Source organism: Trachemys scripta, chromosome 9 (assembly GCF_013100865.1).
Source record: "Trachemys scripta elegans isolate TJP31775 chromosome 9, CAS_Tse_1.0, whole genome shotgun sequence".
Lineage (NCBI taxonomy): Eukaryota > Metazoa > Chordata > Testudines > Emydidae > Trachemys > Trachemys scripta.
Genome location: NC_048306.1, coordinates 41,907,397 through 41,927,359, shown reverse-complemented (window position 1 = coordinate 41,927,359; position 19,963 = coordinate 41,907,397). Strand labels below are relative to the sequence as shown.

Here is a 19,963-nt window from a genome sequence, read left to right as displayed (position 1 = left end):
CAGAGCAGAATACACAGAAAGGTTAAGCTGCCCCATGTAGTTTTACAGGTGAGCAACATTTATTGACCATCTGATGGCAGTGACAAGCTCTGTAATGTAGCAAGTTGTCAGAATACCAGCCCATTGCCCTTATAAATAAAGAGCAAATTGCAAATATTCAGAGCTGATCTCCTGCTAGGTCTAAGAATGAGCAACAAGAACATAGATTGGGGGATCCACGTGTCTAGCTACAAGGTAGAGATGCCTTTACCAGGCATTTCCTCATTCTATCACCCAATGTCAGCACCTTTGCACCACATTTTCAAAATGTGGGGTCAGATTTTCAGCTTGGCTCCCACTTAGGCACCTGATTAAGGATCAGATTTTCAGACATATTCAGATTCTATTGTGACACTTAGACCCAGATTCTCCAGTGTCCAGGGGTGCAAGTTGGATACTCAGGTCTTATGAAAATATGGCCCCAATTATAAGGGCTGAGCCCTTCTGAAAATTCCAGTCTAAGTGCCTACCCTTCACTGCCAAAGCACACACTAGACATGTGCAAAATGGGAATGTCACGTACCAGGGCTATGCTTGTACATAAGCCCCGATTTTGCATGGAGCCTATCCCTGTGTGAGCATAACCTAGGTGCCTTAGGATAAATTGTGCTCTTAGTTACACTGGTGCAAATCAAGAGGAAATCAGTGGTGCAAATTCCAGATATAAACAAGTATGATTGAAAATAAAACCCAGTTCCTTGTCTTGCAATGTAGCTCTTGAATTGGTTTTTATGAATGTTTGCAGTCCTTAGACTGTATTTCAATCTGCCAGTGAGATGCTTGGACAAAAGTTGATAAATGCCAGCAAATCTGCATTGTGGAATAATAATAACCAACTCTTATAGAGTGCTTTTATCAGTCGATCTCAAAGTGTTTTACAATAGGAGTCTTTGCAAGGTTCATTGGACACATCACAAGGAGCTTTGCTTGTAAGGACAGTTTACAATCAGTTTAGTTTTTTTTTTTTAATGTTCTTTTTCATATAAAACTTCATCTTGATGTTTATCCTACACACATGGCTGGCACCTGGCCTCCCAGGCTGTAACCGCAAAGGAATCTCACATCTAATGATAGGGGCTGAGTTAGATAGAGAAGTGTGTGTAGAATAAAATGATACCTACATAGGAAGAGATTTGTTGGATGGCTCTTTAAGTTAGCAGACAAAGGCATAACAATATCCAATGGCTGGAAGCTGAAGCTAGACAAATTCAGACTAGAAAAAAGGTGCAAATTTTCAACAGTGAGGGTGATTTATTGGACTATCTGACCTAGAGATATAGTGAGTTTTCCATCACTTCAGTCTTTAAATCAAGATTGGACGTCTTCTCTAACTCAAACAGGAGTTATGGGCTGGATGCAGAAATTACTGGGTGAGATTCTATAGCATGTGCTATTCAGGAGGTTGGAGCAGATTATCATAATGGTTCCTTCTGAACTTAAAATCTATGACTCTGTATCAATAGCAGACATTGGTTTAGCTGAAACTCCGATTTCACTAAAACTTTGTCTCTCCACAACCTTCGTACATTATAAATAGCAGCAGGAAAGAAAAACAAACAATCTGAGCATTTTACTTTTTTTGTTTGGGTTTTAGAGATGATTTTTAACTGCATCTATCTCCCAAGTCTTTCCAACCTCCAAGTACCTTTTACTTGCACCCTTGTTGGTGACAAAATTGCCCTCTTCTGGCGAACTCAAGAACTGCTCCCATATGCAAAACTCCAGAAAATAAGAAGCTACATCATCAACGCCTATTGTCACCAGCTTGTGTAAAAAGCTAGAATTACACATCCATGTGCATTCGCTTAGCAACCCAGATGAAAGGCGAGAGGTGGCTTACAGTGTGACACTAGCACATGTATGATGTTAGATCAATTTCTTGAATATGTGTGACGTTAATGTTTGCAGTGTGGAATAATAACCATCAAATTCTTAACTCCGCTAGACACCAAGCAGGGACTCAATAGAGACACATATCTCGCATTACAACAATTGGTGACCCACTAACTCTCCTTGTCCTATGACTGCAGAGGTGCTAACTGCTCACTTCATTTTGAATGGTCTCTTGCAACATGTGGTAACTCCTTATGCTTAATGTTGTATTTAGCTGTGACACATTTGTGTATTTAGCAGCTGGGCTCCCACTGGGAGCTCTGTGGGGAGCCCTCAGCCTGGGTTTTCCAGCTGTCTGCACTGCTGGGGCTCACAGCTGGAATGCCCCCCCCCCTCTTTCAAAACAGAGACCCTACCAGAGGTGAAATTGACAGCTACCGCTGTCTGAGCTACGTCCACCTAAGCCTTATGCCTCTCGCTGAGGTGGTTTTACTAGGTCGGCCTAGTGGGCAAGTTGCAGTGGCAGGAGGAAAACCGTAATGTGTATGCACTGCTTACGTAGTTAGGTCAAGGTAAGCTCCCTTACATCGACTTAACTTTGTAATGTAGACATGCCCTCTGATTACCTTTCCCAGGCAGGCAGAAGAGCGCTGTGGAGCTCGAAAGCTTGTGTCTTTCACCAACAGAAGCAGTGTCCAATAAAAGGTATTTCTTCGCTCACCTTATCTCTGAAGTTAATGCTCATACAAAAGGACCATTAGTGCTGGCTAGAGTCAGGCAGAGGTTGGCGAGGGGACATGCAAGCTTCCCACACAGCTGTAATCTGCAGCGCCCTCTGCTCTGCCAGCCCTAGGCTCCACCCACACAGCTCTGCCAGTGCACCTCCATCCTGACCATTGAAGTGCTGCCCTCCCAAAGCTGCCATGCACCTCGGTCCTGGCCTAGGGCACTTGCTGCTATCCCAGCCCTAAGCCTGTCTCGTGCAGAGATTAATGAACAGGCCAAGTTGGGCATAATTGTTTTTGGTGGGCTGAAATGAGAATTTTAGCAGTTTCCGTTCAGCTAGACAAGGCTGACGATTCCCTCTGAACCTGAAATCTTGCCTTGGGGGCTCAGATTTTGCATGTGGCAGTGGCTGTCACAAAGCACACAGTTGTTCGAGACCCCTGCTCTTATCCTACCAGGGAGATCTGAGCACTTTCTACCAGTGTCTCACTCCCAGGCAGCAAGAGAATCCAGGCATGGCCAGTCCTTGGAGACCTTTTTTATATCCCCCTCCCCCCCCCCCCCCCCCCCAACACCTGCTTTCATTCTCTGTGCTCTTCCCAATCCTCAGGTCTTCCTTTCCCTGCTATCAATGCCACACCTTTTTATTTTAAATAGAGCCTGCTCTGCTTAGAGCAAACAGCCTCCTTTCCATTCTTCACCTACCCTTCCCCTCCCCCTTCTCCTTTATGCCTCTACATATCAATCAACTCAGCCACTTACTTAGCCCTTGAAACCTGGTCTCCCCACCTGGGCTATCTGGCATGCAATCTCTGTACTGCCATGTGCCACTGCAATCTCCTCCGGGCAGGGATTCTGTTGCCTTGCGGGGATTTGAGCAGCAGGAAGCAAGCGTTTGCAGTCTCAGGGACACTTTCTGTGCAGTCTCTCCCATCTGCAGGGAACAGATCGGAGATCCACCAAAGCATTTGATATACACCAAGCAGCATTCAATAATGTGATGAAGTGAACAAGTGACCACGCTGAAAAGCTCCATATCCTGGGTCCATCCAGCCCATATCCTGAGCCATGCAGACCAGTTAATGGGCCAGATCTTGCTTTGGAGCTACACCAAATTACACCAGTAGAGGATCTGGCCCTATATAATTTCCTTTGATGGGTTGGTTCTGGTCTCCAGCAATCTCAGCAGCTACTGTCACTTTCAGAGATCACATTAAGCAATGCTGCCATCTAGTGGTTGATTCATACTTGATTTTCCTACACACTTGCCCTTATTATTAGGGCCCTACTAAATTCATGGTCATGAAAACTGTATCACAGACCATGGAATCCGCTCTCCTCGGTGAAATCTGGTCTTTTATGCGCTTTTACCCTACACTGTACAGATTTCACAGGGGAGACCAGCATTTCTCAAATTGGGGTCCTGAGCCAAAAGGGAATTGCAGGGGAGTTACAAAGTTATTTGGGGGTGGGGGAGGGGGAGTCAGGGTATTGCCACCCTTACTTCTGCACTGCCTTCAGAGCCGGGTGGCTGGAGAGCGGCTCCTGTTGGCCAGGTGCCCAGTTCTGAAGATGGTGTCCCGCCAGCAGTTGTGCAGAAGTAGGGGTGGCAATACCATACCATGTCATCCCCCGGCGCTGCTGCCTTCAGAGCTGGGCAGCTGGAGAGTGGCTGACTGAGGGGCCTGCTCTGCAGGCAGAAGTATGGGTGGCAATATGATACCATGCCATCCTTACTTCTGTGTTGCTGCTGGTGGCAGCTCTGCTTTCAGAGCTGGGCTCCCGGCCAGCAGCCACCACTCTCCAGCTGCCCAGCTAGGAAAACTTCTATTGGTGGGAGAGAGGCTGCCGAGCCACCAAGAGCTCTTCTTCAGGGCTGGGAAAGGTACTCCCGGAGTCACAGCAAAATGAACGGTGGAACAGATTGTTTAGCATAAGTAGATAGCATATATTACACGGGACCTTTCAAGGTAGAGTTAGCACCTCTGCAGTCATAGGACAAAAAGCGGGTTGGGGGAGGGGAGAGTTAGTGGGTAGCAGATTGTTGTAATAAGCCATAAATCCAGTGTCTCTGTTCAGCCCCTGATTTTTAGTGTCTAGCAGACTTATGAATTTAAGCTCCCAGCCCATCTTTTGAATCTGTTGTGCAGGTTTCCTTTGAGGATGAGGCCTGATATGTCCCGCTATATCAGGAGCCTGGCAGAATGGACATGGACACAAACTGATGTGTTCTGAGTTTGCAACACCCAAACCCCATCCTACAATGCATTGCAAATGAAGAAAAATCACAGCCTCCCTTTGTTTGCCTCTAGTGTTGAGAAGATTAGGGGGTGGTGGAAAGAGGATTGTGGCTAATGCTTCACTCTGTCGACAGCCAAATCAGTGCTGTAGTTGGAAACCTCAATCAGGTTTTCATCGGGGTCTCGGAAGTAGATGGATGTGATTGGACCAATGGCACCGGTTCTGGGCACTGGGCCTTCTTCAATAGTCACACCACAGGCCTGGAAGGAGAGGGAAGGTAGGTTTGGTTTTCAGCATTAACAATGGTTTTCTAAGGGGCTTGTCCCCAGCCCCCCCCAGGCAGATGGTGGAACCATTGTCCAAGCACCTCTCTGGCCACGGTTGTTCTGATTTAACAGTGTTGCTGTGCCTTTCCCCAGGAGAGGGGCAGATGGTGAAGAGGACCTAGAAGAGCACTAGGTGTTGCCAAGCAGGGCCCTAGCCGCTCTTGAACCCTGTGATCCCAGCCTGTGGCACTCAATGGCTGCACCTCCTGGCAGAAAAGCTGTTCAGCATTCAGCACTAGAAAGGGGAACAGGACACAACCAATAGATTCAGGTTCACTGGTGAGCTAAGCCAGGCTTTGAATACAGGTCTCCAGAGCTAAGGCTATTATTGCATTAACCCCTTAATCTGCCAAGTCCCTGGGTTTATCTGTCCATGGGTAAGGGGTGTGGGTGTAGGAAGCAGAGAGTCACACAGGTAATGAAATAGACCTTCAAGAAGGCACAGGTATAACTGCCCCTCCCCATGTGACCCATACTGCTTAGAATTGGGAGGGGAGGTCTTGGATTTCCCAGGCGGATGGCTGGGTGACAGATCTCACGGAGGATAGTAAGAAAATCTGAAATCTCCCAATCTCCAGTTCCCTATGGTGTCTTTCTTGAGAACATCTAAATCGGGGTAGACAACCTATGGCACATGTGCCAAAAGGGGGCACATGAGCTGATTTTCAGTGGCACTCACACTGCCCGGGTCCTGGCCACCAGTCCGGGGGGCTCTGCACTTTAATTTAATTTTAAATGAAACTTCTTAAACATTTTAAAAACCTTATTTCCTTTACATACAACAATAATTTAGTTATAGATTTATAGAAAGAGACCTTCTAAAAACATTAAAATGTATTACTGGCACACGAAACCTTAAATCAGAGTAAGTGAATAAATGAAGACTGGGCACACCACTTCTCAAAGGTTGCCAACCCCTGATCTAAATTCATCTTATTGAACACTCATGTGCTCGCTACTCTGAGTGACTTCCATGGACTTTGAACTCAAGAGATTCTCTTCATTAAGGGTCCAGTGGCAAACAGGGCTGGCTCCAGGGTTTTTGCCGCCCCAAGCGGCAAAAACAATAAAATAAAATAAATTTAAAAAAGCTGCGATTGTGATCGGCGACATCTCCACCACATCACTTTCTTCTTCGGCGGCAGGTCCTTCCCTCCAAGAGGGACCAAGGGACCTGCTGCAGAATTGCCCCTGAAGAGCCCGACGTGCCGCCCCTGCCCCTTGGCTGCCCCAAGCACCTGCTTGCTGAACTGGTGCCTGGAGCCAGCCCCGGTGGCAAATGCTCTGCAGACCTGCGCAACTAGCTAGGCTGTCAATTGCCCCTGACAGTGATCCATACAGCATAGCACTGCTGATGTGGATCCTTGTTCCTTATGACTTCCTTGTGCTGTCTAGCAGAGAAGATAAAGAGACAACTGAGCTAGGTTGGACTGCAAAACATTGTGGGTGGATGGGGCTGAACATATGGTGTATGGACAGAAGGAAGGGGCCAATTACATAGATTAGTAGGTGATGGGTTTTGTGTTCTGAAGGCAAGAGAAACAACATTGGCGAGTAATATTTTGGCAGGTACTGGATTCTGCTGTCCCAGGACTGGGGGTTCTGTATGCCTCTGCCACCTTACCTCATCCCTGATCTGAAATGTGCACTACTATTCCAGTCCTGCCCTTAGTCTCCCTTCATCACAGCTCTGCAGATGCCCTTCAATTCTGTCTCACACCTCCCTCAGCTATTCCAGTCCAGGGTTTCCCAGGCATGTCTGTTGCTGACCCACAGCCCCATCTGCTATTCCAGTCCTGGGGTTCCCACACACAGTTATGACGATGCCCCTCAATCCTGCTCCATAGACCTTGCCCCCAAACCCCCTGCTACCCCAGTGCTGAACCTATTATACAGAGATTTTCAAATGTATCCCAAAGGGGGAGGTTTTGTGATACAGAGCAATACAAAGCCAGGAGATTCATGTTCACACACTGAAATCCAGGCGTCTGGTTCTCCTCTTCCTTACAACCCCCTTGACCTGAGTGGAATTACTCCTGATTTACACTGCTGTAAGTACAAGCTGAAATGGGCACCAGGTCTCCAACATGACAGGGAAGTTTGCTAGCCCCATTACTCTCTCACACCCCTGGGTTTATTCATTCACATCAGGCCTATGGTAGCATCCCATAAGACATGTGGCTACTTGTGTGAAACACAGTTTTCCCAACCTTCAGGTGTCCCACTAGCTGGTCTAGCGAGGTGTCTGTGATCAAGCAGACGTCTATGGAACCAGGAACTGGTCTGCGAGCCTTGGGTTCAAACTCCTTCCCAGCCTCGTGGAGGTTAAACTTTTGGTTCCCGAAACGTAGCGCTTTCCGGTTGCCCTGTCACCAAGGGAAGGGAAGGAAAGGATCAATGTACTGTCAAACAGAGACCCACTGTGCTGAACGCCAGGACTGCAAGGGAAACCCTGGGCTGGGGAGTGAGCCACCTGTTCATAGCACCAGGGATACTGCTCTGAGAGAACAGGAGAAATCTCCTTTGACGGGTAGGAGGTGTGGTCCATTTCTGTACTCAATGTCACCCCCTTGTGGAAAGCAAGTGGAACTTCTGTTCCATAGCACAACAAGGGACACAGGAGTGAGGTCTTAGCATTGCTATAGCTTTACAGACATGGGAGGAGAAGGAGAATTTCAAAGACCCAAATGACAGTTTGATGCCTAGCTGCTGCTACATGTGTCTTTGGAAATGTCACCCAGGAACTAACCAGCCCTCCCACTGGCTCTATGAGGCCAAGCAGTTTTTTTTTTTTTTAAAAGTGAATTTAAACAAACAAAAATGGATTTCAGTTTTTTGGTCCAAATTTGAAACTTTGCTGAAATGTCTAACTTCAAAGCAGTGCAAGCTGCTCTAGAATTGGGAAATGGGCAGGGGGGAATTGTGAAAATGTCAGTTTTTTTGTTCCGTGTGTCTGTCAAAATTCCAAAAATGTCAAGCAACTCAAGAAGTAAGGGGCTTAGGGGCCTCTGGTGTATAAGCTATCCTGCTTCAAAGCATAGGTTCTGAACTCTGGCTATTGGGGGTCAGGAGGAAGCTTCCTTTAAAACAGGGCTTCCCAAACTGTGGTATGCATCCCCCTGGGGGCATGAGAGACATCTCGGGGGTGGGAGGATACGTGGGAGAAATTGTGTAATGGTGGATTTTATTTATTCATTATTTTATTTATTGAATTCTCATAACAGGCTACTCAGACAAAGCTTTAAAACTCTGTGGGAATTTGTTATGTAAAATACGGTAGTTAATTTACTTCAAGATGTACCAATGAGAACACAGATACACAGAGATGCTGAGGTACAGAGCCCTCACCTCCAATCACTGTACAGCATGGGTTCAGTTGCCCAGCAACTGTCTGGTCTAACTGAGCTCAGAACTTAGTCAGGGTTTTTTTTTCAAGTTGTGTACATCGCACTATAACTATATCTGTATGTAACAGTCCAATAGAGAGATGGCTAAAGACAGGTAGTGTTAAACAAGAACACTCAAAGCATCAGTGAGGAGGAGGATAGGGGTATGTGGGCAGCTGGAAGGGGATATGCAATATGAAAAGTTTGAGAACCTCTGCTCTAGAGGTAGGTTCTTCCATTATTTCCTGCTGTAGGATCTTCTGTACCTGCCTCTGACAAAGCTGCTGCTGACTTATGTCAGAGACAGGACACTCAGTCAGATGTGCCATGGGCTGACAGTTCCTAAAGTCCTCACTCTACAGATAGGGAAAATAGAGATGCCTTGCTCATGGTGACACAGTAAGTCAATGGCAGAAGCAGGACTAGAATTCAGAATATCCCAACTCTATCTTGCCCCTCAGATTACCTTGAAAGTGACTACTTCCATACCCAAGACTTTGGAATAAAAGCCTACGGTGTCCTCAATGCTCTTCACAGTCAGCACCAGGTGATCCAGGCGATGGATAAGACATGGTTGGGGGCCCTCACACTTCTCCTGCCAGAAGGCCATCTGAAAGCCAGGAACCAGAGACTAAACCCAAGTAGAAATAAGGTTAGTGAGATGCAAGGACAAACTATCATGTCATTTACTAGTTGGGCTGGCTAGGGACGTGGGGCTAATTAAATAGAAGCAGAAGCCAAAGTTTGGTTTTCTTTTGGCCTGCAGTTGTGTAGCAGCGTGGACTCACCCCTGCAGCGCCTCCTGCTGGTCGTCTCAGGGAATTAGCTCTCCAGCCATTGGCGCGGTCTCTGCAGGCCATGCCCGCTACTGCTGGGCCCCTGTGTCCCTCCCAGGGCCCTTTTCTCTGGGGTGCTGCCCCTCTGGCAGTACTCTTCAGTCTCAGGGTCTCCCCACCCAGGGGAACCCCACCCCCTATCCCTACCTTGCCTCAGCATATAGCTACTGCCAGTCATCATCCAGCTCCCACGCCCTGGGCAGATTGCAGTATCAGCCTACTCATCACCAGCAAGGTTGGGTTTGGACCTGCTGCCTTTGCCTACCCCTGGGCTGCCCCCTGCAATCCCCAGTACCTATTTGCCTTATGCTAGGCTGCAGCCTGGGGCTTTCCAGGCTGGAGCTCTCCAGTTCCTCTGCCTTTCCCCAGCCCTGCTCCACTCAGGTACTCTGTCTCTAGCTCCCTGCAGCCAGGCCCATCTCCCTCTACAACTAGAGAGAGACTGTTTGCTTGAGTGCCTGGCTCAAGCCTTTATAGGGCCAGCTGGGCCCTGATTGGGGCGTGGCCCCAGCTGAGCCTGCTTCCCACTCAGCCTGGGCTGTTCTCCCAGCCCTCTCCCAGGGCTGGTTTTAACCCTGTCAGGGATGGAGCAGGTAACCACCCCGCTACAGGTTGGCACATGGCGGCTCCTTCATGGGGCCGTGAGCACGGGCGTGTACTTGGCGCGGTTTACCCTAGTCCCGGACACCTGTCCTTTCTGCGGCGTGAGGGAGACCCTGGCTCACGTTTACTTAGAGTGTGCCAGGTTGCAGCCCCTACACCGGCTCCTCACCGATATTATGTTACGTTTTTGGTTACACTTTTCCCCTCACCTTCTCATTTATGCACTCCCTATCCGTGGCCCTACAAAGTCGCGGGACCTCCTGGTCAACTTCCTCTTGGCACTGGCTAAACAGGCCATGTATAAAACCAGGGAGAGGAGGTTGGCCGATGGAGGTTCCTGTGACTGTGGGGCCTGTTTCCGATCCTCTGTCCGTTCACGGATCCGGGCAGAGTTCCTCTGGGCGGCGTCCACTGGCTCCCTTGAAGCCTTTGAGGAGCAGTGGGCGCTGTCAGGGGTTCTCTGCTCGGTGTCCCCGTTTGGTTCTCTTCTTTTGACCCTTTGACCACACTCCTGTCCCTGTTTTACATTAGTTGTCCCCCGTAATTATTTGAGTTCCAGGCCCTGTGGATCCTCCCCTTAGGCTGGGGGGGGATCCTTTAGCAGTGGGCGGGCTTACGCCCGCCCACTTCCCGGAACCCAATAGGTACAGGTTGGCACATGAAAAATATGTTCTCCTCCTTGAAATGCTTCCTCAAGACCAACCTGTCTTGTGATGCCCGATTCAAAGCCCACCGAAATTAATGAGAGACTTTCAATTGACGTCAATGGACTTTGAGTCAGGCCCTAGAAGAATCAGCCAATGAGTGATGGCTAGGAGCACGGGCAGATGGGATGGCTGACAGTTACCCTATCAACGTATGATACAGTCATAAGGCAATCCTGCCTGGAGCACCCTCCTGAGGCCAGCTGTGGCACTACAATTGTGCCTGCCTCAGTTTTCCCTCTCAGCTAACCCAATAACTTCACTTCAGGCTCTCTTGACACTGTAATACCAGCCTCTGGGTTAGTTTGTTATAAAAGCCTTTGTGCAATGCAGTGCATAACACAAATCGGAACCACATAGTCCATTTCTCACCCCAGTGCAAGCAGTCATGAAAGTTCAAGACATCTCTTCCCTTGCCTCACATACCACCCCTGTTAGCTCTGTGTTCTTGGGGAACCAGGGCGCTGTACCCAGCCTGTCTGACTCACAAAGGACCCCCTCTCCCCGCAGCCTCTGCTTGAACCAAAACCAATCAGAAGAAAGACTTACAAAAAGCAATGAAAAGGCAGTGGGAGACACACCTAAACCCCTGGGATAAGGATGACAGGATTAAGGAAACTCCCCTAGCCTCATTTGCATTGAAGATGGGACAGGGAGGCATCTCCATTAGCATACAGAATGGAGAACAGAGATTCCAAGGCAAGAACCGCATGGAACTCTGGGTCCAGAAAAGCAGGGAAGCACTGCATCATGGGGGATCTCTGCTCCAGATGGTAATGAACCCACACCTGTACACACCCAGCTCAGTAGTTATCAGACCAATTCTAGTAATAAATCCTTTATTGGTATCCAAAATACTGCAGCTGCCTAATTGCACTGTGAGCTCCCTCCAAGGAACACCACCTATAGTCAGGAATGATCAGCTCCCATTGTCTAGCCCAGTGGTTTTCAAACTTTTTTTCTGGTGACCCAGTTGAAGAAAATGGTTGATGCCTTAGACCCAGTGGAGCTGGGGATGAGGGGTTGGGGTATGGGAGGGGGCTCAGGGCTGGGGCAAGGGGCAGGGGTGTGGGAGGGGGGCAGGGCTCTGGGCTAGGAGTGCAGGCTCTGGGGTGGGACCGGGGATGAGGGCATTGGGGTGCAGGAAGGGGCTCTTGGTTTGGGGGGGGGGCTCAGGGCTGGGGCAAGGGATTGGGGTGTGGGGCGCGGGCTTACCTCTGGCAGCTCCTGGGCAGCAGTGCAGCCGGGGTGCAGAGGCAGGCTTCCCACCTGTCCTGGCACTGCGAACTGTGCTGCACCCCAGAAGTGACCAGCAAGTCCAGCTCCTAGGCAGAGGTGTGCAAGCAGCTCCGTGCATCTCTTGCCCACAGGCACCCTCCCAGCTCCCATTGTTGTGAGTGTGGAGCTGGTGCTCGAGGTGGGGGCGGAGCCTATGAGCTGGACCTGCTGCTGGCCGCTTCTGGGTAGGGACTACTAGTTTTACTATTAGTTTTTACTGGCGTTCCATGACCCAGTACTGGGTTGCAACCCGAACTTTAAAAACCACTGGACTAGCCTGAACAAAACAACTTTGGTATACTCCCTTGAGCCATCAGTTTGCCCATAAACAAACCTAGTCTCCTCCCTTGAACCATTGTTGTTTCCCTACAAAAACCCCTACCCACGCTCAAGTAAGGGTTCTGATGCCTGGATCCGAAATCTGCATCAATTCCATTGGGACTTTATCTTCTCCTGACTGATCGTGCTGGGGGCTCTGCCAGTCTCCAGCACCCCAGACCCTCAGCTATCACCACCCCCTGGGATCCCCAATCGATTCAAGCTTCATGGAGTGGTGAGAACCCAACTCTCTCTCTCTCTCTCTCTTTTTCTTTTCTACTGTAGGCATATCTTTCTAATCCTGACTTGTGTGATCAGTTATAGTTTTCTAAACCTGACTTTTGTAATAAAATTTAAGTTAGATTTAATATTGTAACTGTTTTGTTTGTTTGGCTCTCCTTTTGTGGTTATTACCTGGCAATAAATAACTTTTATGGTTCAGCTGGTTGCTTTCCTCTCTCTCCCTCTCTCTCTTTTATGTTTTTGGCTTCCTCATTCGCTCTGCAGCAACTCTCCTCTTACCTAAGCTAAAGATCCCTGTAGCGCCCAAAAATCCTGTGGGGTTTGCTCATCCAGTGGGTTACTACCAGAACAATTGTAATGTGAAGGTGGGGATAGGGACGTGCTGAACCTGGAACATATGAGGGTGGCAGCTTGGAAGTGCTACTTGACCCAGCTGCTCAGGCGTGCTCTATTCCGGTGCAGTGCCTGTGGCATATGAAAGTGGCAGCTTGGAAGTGCCACTTGACCCAGCCTGCTGAGTCCAGGGACATATAAGGGATCAGCTCGGGAGTGCTGATTCACCCAGTCTGCTCAGAAACGCTCTGTTAATGTGGGTGTGCGTGTATTTGTCTGATTCTGGGGCTGGAGGAACTCAGTCCTGGGGAACCTAGGTCCTGCAGGATAGCTCCATTGGGAGGGGACTTGCAGCAGGGAGAAGTAGAGCTCCGTATGAGAACACAAGTGACACAAGCAGTACATTGATAGAATTACAGACCCCCCACCCAGAAGAGTAACCCTAACAAATAAGTGTACCCCAAAGTAGCAGGCAAATCTGGTAGCAGCCCTCATCACCTTCAATCATGCCTGGACTCTCTATCAGTCTTCTTCTGTCCTTCTGCCACCTCAGCCTTTCCAAGTGGACTGAAACCCTGCTCTTCCTACTAGGAACCCCCGGTGACACCCTGTACCGCATATGACCCCCTGTACTCCATGTTCACCACTTCTGTAAGGTTATGATTTATTTTGTACAAAGTATGCTTGTGAGGTATCATTTGCAATCTCATAATCTGCTGAATATTATCATCCCATTGAAATGTGTGTAAAATCACTGCATGTAAAATTATGAAATTTTTCTATATGATTGTTACTGAAATATGTTGTAGCACTCACTAACTATTTTCTCAGAGACAAAGGCGCACTAGCACACCAGAGACAGGCCATTTACAAATGGGGTCTGAGCCCAAAAAGGTTGTGAATCACTGCCCTACAGCACAGGGCTCCCTATTATACTTAGAGAAACACAGATTACCAGCAGATTTAAATTACTTGACTCAGTAATGCAAAATGTTTGTTTCTCCAGTGACTAGGGATGCTTTTGAATCGAGCTGCAGAGGGAAAATAGCACTTTTTGAGATTTGAGAGGTTTTCATTTCTTTTTCTGATTGATTTTACAAGAGATATTTAGGTCTTGTCTAGCATGGAAGACTCTATGTGCCACTGAAGAACCAGGAAGATTATGCCATCATCAATAACATGTAAGTGAAATCTCTTTAATCAAAAGGGGAAATAGTTTTAATTCAAAATGCTAAAGTCTGTGTTTATATCTGTTTAACCCAAACACTCAATTAACAGTTGGGAAAAGAGTTCTCTTTGTTAAAGGTCCAACACTTGAATTACGTTCTGACACAAGTCATAATCCTCTTCTCTGAGGCCCTCAACTAGTCCCCCAGCAGAACCAACACACAGTAGACTTGATGCTCCTGATTTTTCTAAGTTTGAAAAAACAACAACAACGGGGGAAAATAAACCCTCTCAGCCCTTTCCATTATTGACTGACAAAAACACCACCAACAATCCCATAGCCTTTTATTTGGGGCCAGCCATGAAACAAATAAATCAAGGGTTAGAGTTGGAAAATGAAGGGGCCCAGGAGGTGGTCGCTGAAGGTGAGAGGGCAAGAAAGAAGAGGAGAGCAGCTAGTCCTGTAGGAAGAGGGGAAGAGTCAGTGGAGATAACAACACCAAATATGAGCCCCAGGAGGATACGGGATGAGTTGTGGAGGATTGCAAGGGAGAATAGGAATCGAGAGGATTTGCAGCCAGAGGGAACAGGGGATAGACCGGAGAATCACACCATCACCAGGAAAAGGCAGGTCTACGTAATTGGGGACTCCTTACTGAGAAGAATAGACAGGCCTGTAACCAGAACTAATCCAGAGAACAGAAGGGTGTGCTGTCTGCCGGGTGCTAAGATATGGGATGTGGACCTGAGCCTGAAGAGGATCCTAACGGTAGCGGAAAGAATCCACTGATTGTCCTTCATGTGGGAACGAATGGTACGGCTAGATTCTCACTGGAATGTATCAAGGGAGACTGTGCCAGGCTGGGGAAGATGCTTAAGGAAATCAAGGCTCAGGTGATCTTCAGTGGGATTCTGCCTGTTCCTAGAGAAGGGCCACAAAGGTGTGACAAGATTATGATGATCAACAGATGACTCAGGCAGTGGTGCTGTAAGGAGGGCTTTGGGATGTATGGCCACTTGGAGGCATTCATGGACAGAGGACTGTTCTCTCAGGATGGACTTCACCTGAGTAGGGAGGGAAATAGACTTCTAGGATGGAGGCTGGCACAACCGATTAAAAGAGCTTTAAACTAGGAACTGGGGGGAGATGATTGGGAGATGTCCAGGTAATCTCCACGCTGGATTTTAACATTGAGAGGGAAGAAAATGAAGTAAGAAAGGATACAGCCATGGGTAAGAGAATGGACATAAGGAGGAAGGGTAGTGTAGATACCAGTCTAATAGGTGATACTGGCAGTAGAATATCTGTGCCTAATTAGGTAAAGAATGTGAGCGAAGCCAAACAGCAAAAATTAAGATGTTTGTACACCAATGCGAGGAGCCTAGGTAACAAAATGGAGGAACTAGAGTTACTGGTGCAGGAAGTGAAACCAGATATTATAGGGATAACAGAAACATGGTGGAATAATAGTCATGACTGGAGTACAGGTATTGAAGGGTATGTGCTGTTTAGGAAAGACAGAAATAAAGGCAAAGGTGGTGGAGTAGCATTGTATATCAATGATGAGGTAGACTGTAAAGAAATAAGAAGGGATGGGATGGATAAGACAGAGTCTGTCTGGGAAAAAATCACATTGGGGAAGAAAGCTACTAAAGCCTCCCCTGGGATAGTGCTTGGGGTGTGCTATAGACCACCGGGATCTGATTTGGATATGGATAGAGACCTCTTTAATGTTTTTAATGAAGTAACTACTAATGGGAATTGTGTGATCATGGGAGACTTTAACTTCCCAGATATAGACTGGAGGACAAGTGCTAGTAATAATAATAGGGCTCAGTTTTTCCTGGATGCGATAGCTGATGGATTCCTTCACAGGAATAAACAAAAATAAACAAAAATAGATCTGTGACTAGGGTTTTTGATTTCAAAAGGGCTAACTTAAAAAAATTAAGGAAATTAGTTAGGGAAGTGGATTGGACTGAAGAACTTGTGGACCTAAAGGAGGAGGAGGCCTGGAATTACTTCAAGTCAAAGTTGCAGAAACTATCAGAAGCCTGCATCCCAAGAAAGGGGGAAAAATTCATAGGCAGCAATTGTAGACCAAGCTGGATGAGCAAGCATCTCAGAGAGATGATTAAGAAAAAGCAGAAGGCCTACAAGGAGTGGAAAGTGGGAGCGATCAGCAAGGAAAGCTACCTTATTGAGGTCAAAACATGTAGGGATAAAGTGAGAGAGGCCAAAAGCCATGTAGAGTTGGACCTTGCAAAGGGAATTAAAATCAATAGTAAAAGGTTCTATAGCCATATAAATAAGAAGAAAACAAAGAGAGAAGAAGTGGGACCACTAAACACTGAGGCTGGAGTGGAGGTAAAGGATAATCTTGACATGGCCCAATATCTAAACAAATACTTTGCCTCAGTCTTTAATGAGGCTAATGAGAAGCTTAGGGGTAATGGTAGGATGAGAAATGGGAATGAAAATATGGTGATAGATATTACCATCTGAGGTAGAAGCCAAACTTGAACAGCTTAATGGGACTAAATCGGGGGGTCCAGATAATCTTCATCCAAGAATATTAAAGGAACTGGCACATGAAATTGCAAGCCCATTAACCAGAATTTTTAATGAATCTGTAAACTCAGGGGTTGTACCATATGACTGGAGAATTGCTAACATAGTTCCTATTTTTAAGAAAGGAAAAAAAATGTGATCCGGGTAACTACAGGCCTGTTAGTTTGACATCTGTAGTATGGAAGGTCTTGGAAAAAATTTTTGAAGGGGAAAGTAGTTAAGGACATTGAGGTCAATGGTAATTGGGACAAAATACAACATGGTTTTACAAAAGGTAGATTGTGCCAAACCAACCTGATCTCCTTCTTGGAGAAGGTAACAGATTTGTTAGACAAAGGAAATGCAGTGGATCTAATTTACCTCAATTTCAGTAAGGCATTTGATATGGTTCCACATGGGGAATTATTAGCTAAATTGGAAAAAATGGGGATCAATATGAAAATTGAAAGGTGGATAAGGAACTGGTTAAAGGGGAGACTACAACGGGTCGTACTGAAAAGTGACTTGTCAGGCTGTAGGGAGGTTACTAGTGGAGTTCCTCAGGGATCGGTTTTGGGACCAGTCTTATTTAATCTTTTTATTACTGACCTTGACATAAAAAGTGAGAATGTGCTAATAAAGTTTGCGGATGACATAAAGCTGGGAGGTATGGCCAATACAGAGAAGGACCGGGATATCATACAGGAAGATCTGGATGATCTTGTAAACTGGAGTAATAGTATTAGGATGAAATTACTAGTGAAAAATGCAAGGTCATGCATTTAGGGATTAATAACAAGAATTTTTGTTATAAGCTGGGGATGCATCAGTTGGAAGTAACAGAGAAGGAGAAGGACCTCGGAGTATTGGTTGATCACAGGATGACTATGTGCTGCCAATGTGATATGGCCGTGAAAAAAGCTAATGCAGTCTTGGGATGTATCAGGTAAGGTATTTCCAGTAGAGATAAGGAGGTGTTAGTACCGTTATACAAGGCACTGGTGAGATCTCATCTGGAATACTGGGTGCAGTTCTGGTCTCCCATGTTTGAGAAGGATGAATTCAAACTGGAACAGATACAGAGAAGAGCTACTAGGATGATCCGAGGAATGGAAAACCTGTCTTATGAAAGGAGACTCAAAGAGCTTGCCTTGTTTAGCCTAGCCAAAAGAAGACTGAGGGGAGATATGATTGCTCTCTATAAATATATCAGAGGAATAAATACCAGGGAGAGAGAGGAATTATTTAAGCTCAGTACCAATGTGGACACAAGAAAAAATGGCCATCAGGAAGTTTAGACTTGAAATTAGACAAAGGTTTCTAACCATCAGAGGAGTGAAGTTCTGGAACAGTCTTCCAAGGGGAGCAGTGGGGGCAAAGACATATCTGGTTTCAAGACTAAGCTTGATAAATTTATGGAAGGGATTGTATGATGGGATAGCCTAATTTTGGCAATTAATTGATCTTTGACTATTAGCGGTAAATATGCCCAATATGTCTGTGATGGGATGTTAGATGGGGTGGGATCTGAGTTACTACAGAGAATTCTTTCCTGGGTGCTGACTGGTGAGTCTTGCCCACATGCTCTGGGTTTAGCTGATCGTCATAGTTGGGGTCAGGAAGGAATTTTGCTCCAGGACAGATTGGCAGAGGCTCTGGGGGTTTTTCGCCTTCCTCTGCAGCGTGGGGCACAGGCCACTTGCTGGAGGATTCTCTTCACCTTGAAGTCTTAAAACCACGATTTGAGGTCTTCAATAGCTCAGACATAGGTTAGGGGTTTGATTAGGGTTACCATATTTTATTAATCAAAAAAGAGGACACGGGGTGCCGCCCTAGCCCCGCCCCCTCCCACTTCCCTCCCCCCCTCAGAATCTCCCTACCGCCTACGTGATCCCGGCCAATCTACCCCCCCCATTCCCTGTCCCTTGCCTGCCCCCCGTCACCAGGCCAAGGGAGAGCTGTGGGCTCCACGTGCAGCCAAACACTGTGCTGTGCTGCTCTGCGGGGGAGGAGGGAGTGGGGGAAGGGGAGGGACTCTGGCTGCTAGAGGCCCCAGTGGCTGCGAGCGGCTTTCAATCAGGCCCAGCCGTCCAATCAGCCGCACCGCACTCTGCATGAGGGGAAGGGGGAAATCCCGGACATTTCTACTTTATTAGAAATCGCCCCAGACGGCCATTTAAAGCTGAAAAAGCCAGACATGTCCGGGGAAACCCGGACGGATGGTAACCCTAGGTTTGATACAGGAGTGCGTGGGTGAGATTCTGTGGCCTGCGTTGTGCAGGAGGTCAGACTAGATTATCATAATGGTCCCTTCTGACCTTAAAGTCTATGATTCTATGATTCTAAGGCACTGAGACTCAATAGGGGATGATGTAATTGCCATATGAACTATATTGATCATTTCTGCAGTGTGTGACTATACACACTCACTGAACTCCTATGTTATAAGTACACTGGCATTTCTCAAGGTTAGCCTGCACCATAGTAAAAGCCCCGGTAGCCCATCTATGCTAGCCCTCCCACTGGTGCAGCTGCAGCAGTGAGTGAGTTTGAGAAAAATGCTAGTATAGATAAGGTTTCCAACTCCCGCCCAGCCTGGCATGAGCTCGCTGTAAAACCTGGCCCAGATTCCCAGAGGGCAAATCTGGGCAAGTCTCCTCCCTGTTCATGTCAAAGTCACTGTCTGGGATCTGGAGGCGATGTCCTGAGGCCACCAGAGTTATAAAGGCAGAAAGTATTTCACAAATAACATATGCAAGACCTCAGAATTATCCAGATCTGTGGCGCTCTTGCTGTTTCCACCAATTACAGTGAAAAGCAGTGTGACGCTGCCATTAAAAATTCACCGGCACTTTCTTGAGCTAGCGTTTGAAAATGCTGAACCAAACACCCTTTAGATTGTATGCAGTTTCTGCAAAGTCCCATGCAAGCCTGTGGGCCTGCGTGTGTAGCAACCGGAATCCTGATACATTTAGGGTTACCATATTTTGTGCCTCCAAAAGGAGGACACTCCACGGGGCCCCGGCCCCCAGCCCCGCCCACGCCCCAACTCCGCCCCTTCCCCAAAGTCTCCGCCCCCTCCCCTGCTTCCCGCGAACATTTGATTCGCGGGAAGCCTGAAGCAGGTAAGGGGAGTGTGGGGGGAGAAGGCGCGGCCCAGTCTGGCCCCCCGGCGTCTCCAGCCTGGGTCGGCTCGGTTCATAGGATGCCGGCCCCGGGCCCGGCCCCTGGCTGAGCACCCCCCGGCCCGGCCCCGTACCGCCGGCCCGTCCCCCGAGCCCCCGGCCCGACACCGCTCCGCCGGCCCATCCCCCGAGCCCCCAGCCCGGCCCGGCACCGCTCTGCCGGCCCGTCCCCCGAGCCCCCGGCCCGGCACCGC

The 19,963-nt window shown here is 47.8% G+C and overlaps 1 protein-coding gene across 2 annotated transcripts in view; it reads right to left on the bottom strand.

The window, feature by feature from the left end:
• Window positions 1-876: 876 nt before the first annotated feature.
• GLOD5 (glyoxalase domain containing 5) overlaps window positions 877-19,963 on the bottom strand; it is a 20,172-nt gene continuing 1,085 nt past the window's right edge. The window contains exons 2-4 of one of the 2 annotated variants that reach the window (XM_034782014.1): window positions 9,018-9,161; window positions 7,376-7,531; window positions 877-5,099 (exon numbers count right to left, since the gene is read on the bottom strand). In XM_034782014.1, the coding sequence (XP_034637905.1) occupies window positions 4,950-5,099; window positions 7,376-7,531; window positions 9,018-9,161 (450 nt within the window). In that variant the 3' untranslated portion in view covers window positions 877-4,949. Of the gene's footprint in view, window positions 5,100-7,375; window positions 7,532-9,017; window positions 9,183-19,963 lie in introns of both variants that reach the window. The other variant, XM_034782015.1, reaches the window with a different exon arrangement.